Genomic DNA, 6,539 nt, shown 5'->3' with positions numbered 1-6,539 from the left:
TTTCTTGCAAGTCTTTGCTTGGTTTGTATAAGTTATTATTATTATTATTATTTTGGGTAAATGGCACAAAAAAACATTTTCTTTACACAGAAATTCGATTTTGATACCGTGTTTTTTTTTTGTGTCAATTTTAACATTGTGTTTTCAAATTTATTACATTTCTGACTACTTGACCGGTTAACCAGGTTACATGCTGACGTGGCATGATGACTTGTCAGTTTTGATGACGTGACATGCTAACATGATATGCTGACGTGTCAAAATTGATTTTTTTTTTCCACAAAAAACACTAAGTTTTCACTTTTTTTCGATTTTGACACTAAGTTTAATTTTTTATTTCAATTTTGACACTATGTTTTTTTGTTCCAATCGAACACCATTTATCAAATTTTGTTCAATTTTGTCTATTTTTACATTTGAAACCGTATAAATATATTTTTTTATTACATTTTAAACCGTATAAACATATTTTTTTCGTTTAAAAACCACATTTTAAAGTTGCATATTTAATATAAAATACAATTTTTATATAACTAATACATATTTATACATACAAATAAGGTTTGAGTGTAAAAAAAATGTATTTATACAAAACTATGGTTTTTAAATGAAAAAAAAACATATTTATACCGTTTAAATGTATTAAAAAAAATATTTATACGGTTTCAAATAAAAAATTGTCAACATTGAACAAAATTGGAAAAAATGATGTTCGATTTGGAACAAAAAAACATAGTGTCAAAGTTGAATGAAAAAATTAAACTTAGTGTCAAAATCGAAAAAAAATAAAAACTTAGTGTTTTTTGTGAGAAAAAAAATTCAATTTTGACACGTCAGCATGTCATGTCATCATGCCACGTCATCAAAACTGACACGTCATCATGCAACCTGATTAACCGGTCAAGTGGTCAGAATTATAACAAATTGAAAAACACAGTGTCAAAATTGACAAAAAAAACACGGTGTCAAAATCGAATTTCTGTGTAAAAAGAGTGTTTTTTGTGCCATTTACCCTATTATTTTTTAATTTTATTGCATTTTAGTATTTTATGAGACTATAAAAATAATTTATCCTAACTTATTAATTAGCTAAGGTTATCTTTGGTATATAAAAAATAGTTTATTGTTAGATTGTAAACTAACTTTTTGATACTATTTGATTTATCAATAAGCTAATTTATAAATAAAAAAATTATATTAAGCTCGGTCAACACAATCACTAGTTTTCGATAAACTAGTTGAACCAACTTTATTCATAACCTAATTTATAAGCTAAAAACTAGCGCCAAACACAATTTTAAAAATCTTTTTGCAGCCATATTAGAATCACCAAAGTGGAAATTAAGTATAATTTATTTTGCTAACACTGATTTTGTAAAATTATATTAACTGATCTCCTTATGGTTTACCACAATTATGAATTAATTCAATATCCTTATAGTATAGCATTCTTCGTCCTTGTGGTTTGTTTTTTGGTTTACGTATCCACATATGCTCTCTTTATGAGGCTCGGTCATTCAATGTTAATCTGTTTACTAATATTATCTACAACTACAAACTTGCTTCAAAAATTATTTAGCCGGAAGTTTCATTATTATTTTCTAAGAAAGGGTCCCTGGATGTGTTAGGTAGGTCAAGCCAAGAATCCAAATATGTTTTACACAACAGTCGACCTCATCATTATGGTGGATCTAAAAATGTTTACGCATTTTATGGTCAAATAAGTTTCAATATGTAATATATTAGTTGATGCTGTAAAAAGACAAACTTAGTTAACTTTTTTGATAATTTCACTGAAAAAGGTCTTATACTCTAATTTTAAATACACTTTTTCAAAGTATACGTGTTGTTTTAAAAAAAAATATATATATAATAATGTAAAGATGCACAACACAAACTGATTTTTTGAGAACCGGAACCGGTTTTGTTTTCAAAACATAACCGGTTAGAACCGAGCCACCGGTTTGGAACCGGTTTTTATAAAAATCGAGAACCGGTTATTTTCCTGGTTTTCTAAAAAAACCGAACCAAATTTATTTTTAACAAAATTCTACATCCGAAAAAACAGAACCGATTATAACCGAAATTTAAATTGATGTTTGTGCACTTCTATAGTCAAGAAATAAATTATTTCTTAAAAGGTCGTATACAATATTTTTTAGCCATTCAGTACAATTTATGTATTAGATGGTTATACTATACAATTATATAAACATAGATTGTTGTGTATGGTTAAAAAGTAACATTTTCCTTTTACCAACTGATTTTAGGCTTTCTTGAAATCATTCAAATAGCCGGTTTAGAATTTTACGATTTTTACCACTGATTCCTTTAACGTATCATTCAAACCGAACCCGTTTCAATATCGGTCCAAAAAGAAGGAAAAATCCGGTTTACCAAACTCATGGCCGTGGGTCTTATATATGGCCCAATAGTGGCGTAGCTTGAACATGGGCCTTAGTTTAACATACAGAAGCCTAAAGTAAAACCCATTCTCAGTTTCTTAAATTAAAATGATGTCCTGACCTAAAACCCTAATCTTCTTCCCGTTGTTTCTCCTTTCATATTACGCCGATTCAGAAATACGCCGAGGTACGCGTCTTCTCCAATATAGAATTTACATCTTACACTGATTCTGTATTTTATTTTATGATCATATTGAATTCTTAACGCCCGTTAAACTTTGCACATTATGAGTTGACATACGCCTGTGCATCTGATCTGATGCATTTGATGATTTGATTTTGATAATTAACTGATGATTCGAAGTGTTATAATCTGTGTTTTTCCTTAGATTCTGATGTATAGACAATTACTTACCCTAATTGATCATGTCGGTTTCAATGCTGAACTAACTTTAAAAAAGGGTATTTTGTTATTTATTTATTTTTTTATCAATGCATTCGATAGAATGCTCATGAGAGGAGTTATTAGCAAAAATTCTTAACGCGGATTTGATAGAAAGATGATGATTCAATGCATTTGAAGATGTTCGTTTTTTGTGACAAAATCCTAACTATTTAATCGATGTGAAACTAACACATTTGATGCAGTGTAGGTGATGGCTCCAAAACAGCCAAACACAGGCCTGTTTGTTGGGTTGAACAAAGGTCATATTGTCACCAAGAAGGAGTTGGCTTCTCGCCCATCTGATAGGAAAGGCGTAAGTACAACTTTCGTTTTTGAGATTTTCTCAAATATTGGCAGTATAGTTTGAGTCTTTGATTATGTATGGATCACATGTTCATGATGATTGAAAAAAATGGTATTTTTGTGTAGAAAACAAGCAAAAGGTCTCATTTTGTGAGGAATTTAATCCGTGAAGTAGCTGGATTTGCACCATATGAGAAGAGGATTACGGAGTTGTTGAAAGTTGGAAAAGACAAACGTGCCCTTAAGGTGGCCAAGAGAAAGTTGGGTACCCACAAGAGAGCAAAGAAGAAGAGAGAGGAGATGTCTAGTGTGCTTCGCAAGATGAGGTATTCTTTTCTTTTCTTTTTATAATTTCTGTTTAATTTGTACTAGTTTTAATTATTTGATGTTATCAACTTGTTCTTATTTTAAAAAAAAAAAATTAATTGTAGGTCTGGTGGAGGTGCGGAGAAGAAGAAGTGAGATTTAATTTTTTAGCATAATTTTGTTAACTATTTTTATTAATTAAAGTAAAACTTCAACTTAAGCTGAGATTGGGTGCCTTTGTACTATTTCTTTTGATAAGATATGTCTTCTCTATTATACGATTTTGTTCCATTTTATGTAGTTCAAATTGTTAATGTGGGTGGAATGGTTACTAATTTTTTTTCAAAAATTCACGATTTAAAAAAAAACATCTATCAGAATTTTTTTGTGGTGGAGATTTCAAAGGCTATTTTCATACAAAAAAGCTTTATATTGCGTAAAAGAAGTCTTGAATCGAGCCACCAACTTTCCACACAACACCATCTTTGACCTCACCCACCCGGTTGCTTGATAATTCTTTTAGTTGAGAGATATAAAAAGGAGCATCTTTTCAATAACTTTATCGATCTGGTTCTGTACCTTTACATCTTGTTTCATTATTGTCTAGTTTTTAATCAACAAATATACTTTACTTCTAAATCCATATATGGGACATGAACCCTTGAATTTAAGAGCGAGAACAATAACAGATACAGCTGAGTTAGAAGACTATTGGTTTTTCTATTTAAAACTATTTTTGAGCATTGACCCTTTTGGACTCATTAGGCTGGAGGGAGTGGTGCCACCGAAACCGCACTCCCTTCATTGACACATAAGCGTCACATTATTTTTTATCATAAGAGTGCGGTTCCTTGCCACACCCAAGGAGTAGTGCCACACTTTATTTTAACAAAAAATTAATTTAAATAAAAACTTTAATTTCCTCCCCAACCAATCATAAATCAGTCAAATTCTCCCCACCAATCACAAACCGCGGCCATTTTTTACCACACTGCGGTCTAAACCTTACCCAAACCGCACCCGGGGGCAGTGTTCACTGCTTAGGTGGCGAAACCGCACTCCCAAACCGTACCCACTCCCTCTAGCCTTACGAACAATTACATTGATGCCTTATTTTTTCCATTGGGCTTTAGCATCTTCTGCGACTTTTACTTTTACTTTTGCCTCTGCCCAAGATCTTCATAAAAAGCATTTAAAAGAATCATGTCTTATCAATTAGATAAAAGTTATTCTTCTACGACCATCTATATCAATAGTCTTTTAATTATGCCAAATCATGGTTTGCAATAAAAACTTACATCAATGCAATTTGAAGTCTTTTTCAAATTGTGGATCAAACAAAATATAACAAGTAAATTAATTATTGACGTTTGTTTGTTTTAAAGAATGGTCGCGGTATAATTAGGTTGGATTGTTGGATTTCAGAAGTGTTATAATGCTAAAGCGGTCCTGCCATCCGGTGTTTCATGTCTGACCCCTATCTGTCCATAATGGTTGAAAAGTATTGATTATGCTCTTATATAAAAATTATACTAAGACTAATAATTAGTTGCGATAAATATTAGGCTAAAATCTAGTGGTAACAATACTAGGTTTCGTCGAAGGAAAATACAATTGTTAGAAGCGAAGCGTTGTCCGAGTTTCGAGTCATCACTTTAACAAGTGAGTACATGGTTACTTTCTTCTTACACATATATATATGAAATATTTAATATAAATTATATACAATGCGTGCATATTATCTGTGTTCTTGATATCTATGTTGGATGAACAAAATATACATGTTTTACTTGATTCAAACTGTATATGTATTTTTATACTTATAAATACGTATTGGGTAGCGATGGGTGATGAGAGATAAGTGATGATAGAAAGGTGATGATAGATAGGTGATGATAAATAGGAGATGTGAGATGTGAGGAGATGTCATAACCTTGACCCGCGATGCGGCGATGTAGTCATCTACCAGAGTATAGATGACGACCACAAACTATTTTAGACAGTCATGTGGAAACACCAGCAAGCTCATAACCTGTAGGTGATGAATTACGAGTTCAGGCGATGTTGTAACTACATGGTGATGCGGTGATACTTTAACCCTTACTTTGAATTACGAGTTCATGCGATGTTGTAACTATGTATTCATGTGAAGATACTCTAACCCTTATTGGATACGTATTGGGGGAGTAATCCCCGAATCAGTATTGTCTATGCGATGAAAGCGATAATCCTTAGGAATAAACATATAAGGAAATGCGATGAGAGGTAAATACAATATAGGAGATGACCCTTAGGGTAAATCTTTAGAGAAGATTAAATGAAGAAAACAGGTATGAGTAACCGGGTTAATTGTTTGACATGAATTATGTGAACAAACAAATTAACTATATTATTGTGGGTTGAAACCCCTATGTACTCACCAGGTTTTCCAATCTGACCCACTCAGTTTATGTGTATCACAGATGTCGATACAAAGCTACATTTCACTGAGAAATTAAAGGAGATGTAAATCACTAGTGTAAATGAATGTAAGGTCTGTTTATGCTTATGTTTCTGTATTGACAATGACATCCCAAAGTTTTAATATAAACAAAATACATTTCTTCGGAAATGCTTTGATAATATATTTATCATGTTTTTATGGGAACAAAATCTGCAATATTATTCTTCAAAAAGGATACTCTGATCTTCAAATAAGTATAAATAAAATTTTTAAAATGACCGTGAATTTGGGAATGCCACAAAGTTGGCTGGTGGTTTGGATGTGACCAATCCCTACAGCCTTAGGCTCTCAAGTATGGGACATGAACACGCATAAGAGCTGAGGTGGCAATGCACCCTAAGCGTGAACACCGCCCCAAGTGTCCGTAGGTGCCTTGTGGCGTGGCTCCAGCTACGGGCGAAAACGAGAGACTTGATAGGTTGATTCCTTTTTGACCGTTTTTCCTTCCTTGAACGTTACAATCAACATTAATAAAAAAATCAAATTTAAAACTTTACCTATATATATATATATATATATATATATATATATATATATATATATATAGAGAGAGAGAGAGAGAGAGAGAGAGAGAGAG

General features: G+C 32.0%; 1 protein-coding gene across 2 annotated transcripts; it reads left to right on the top strand.

The window, feature by feature from the left end:
• Nucleotides 1-2,482: 2,482 nt before the first annotated feature.
• On the top strand, nt 2,483-3,735 carry LOC145165889 (large ribosomal subunit protein eL36y-like). Of its 2 annotated transcripts, none has more exons than XM_079084805.1 (4): nt 2,483-2,592; nt 3,054-3,163; nt 3,280-3,479; nt 3,585-3,735. In XM_079084805.1, exons 2-4 carry the CDS (start codon nt 3,062-3,064, stop codon nt 3,613-3,615), a joined length of 333 nt encoding a protein of 110 aa, XP_078940931.1. In that variant the 5' UTR covers nt 2,483-2,592; nt 3,054-3,061; the 3' UTR covers nt 3,616-3,735. The 2 variants fall into 2 exon arrangements, with proteins under 2 accessions (XP_078940931.1, XP_078940932.1); XM_079084806.1 differs by having other exon boundaries at nt 2,507-2,592; nt 3,059-3,163.
• Nucleotides 3,736-6,539: the final 2,804 nt, after the last annotated feature.

Source organism: Lactuca virosa, chromosome 3 (assembly GCF_052849685.1).
Source record: "Lactuca virosa cultivar CGN04683 chromosome 3, Lactuca_virosa_CGN04683_v6, whole genome shotgun sequence".
NCBI classification, from domain to species: Eukaryota; Viridiplantae; Streptophyta; class Magnoliopsida; order Asterales; family Asteraceae; genus Lactuca; species Lactuca virosa.
The sequence above is the reverse complement of the archived record's forward strand: the minus strand, read 5'-3'. Positions and strand labels throughout refer to the sequence as shown.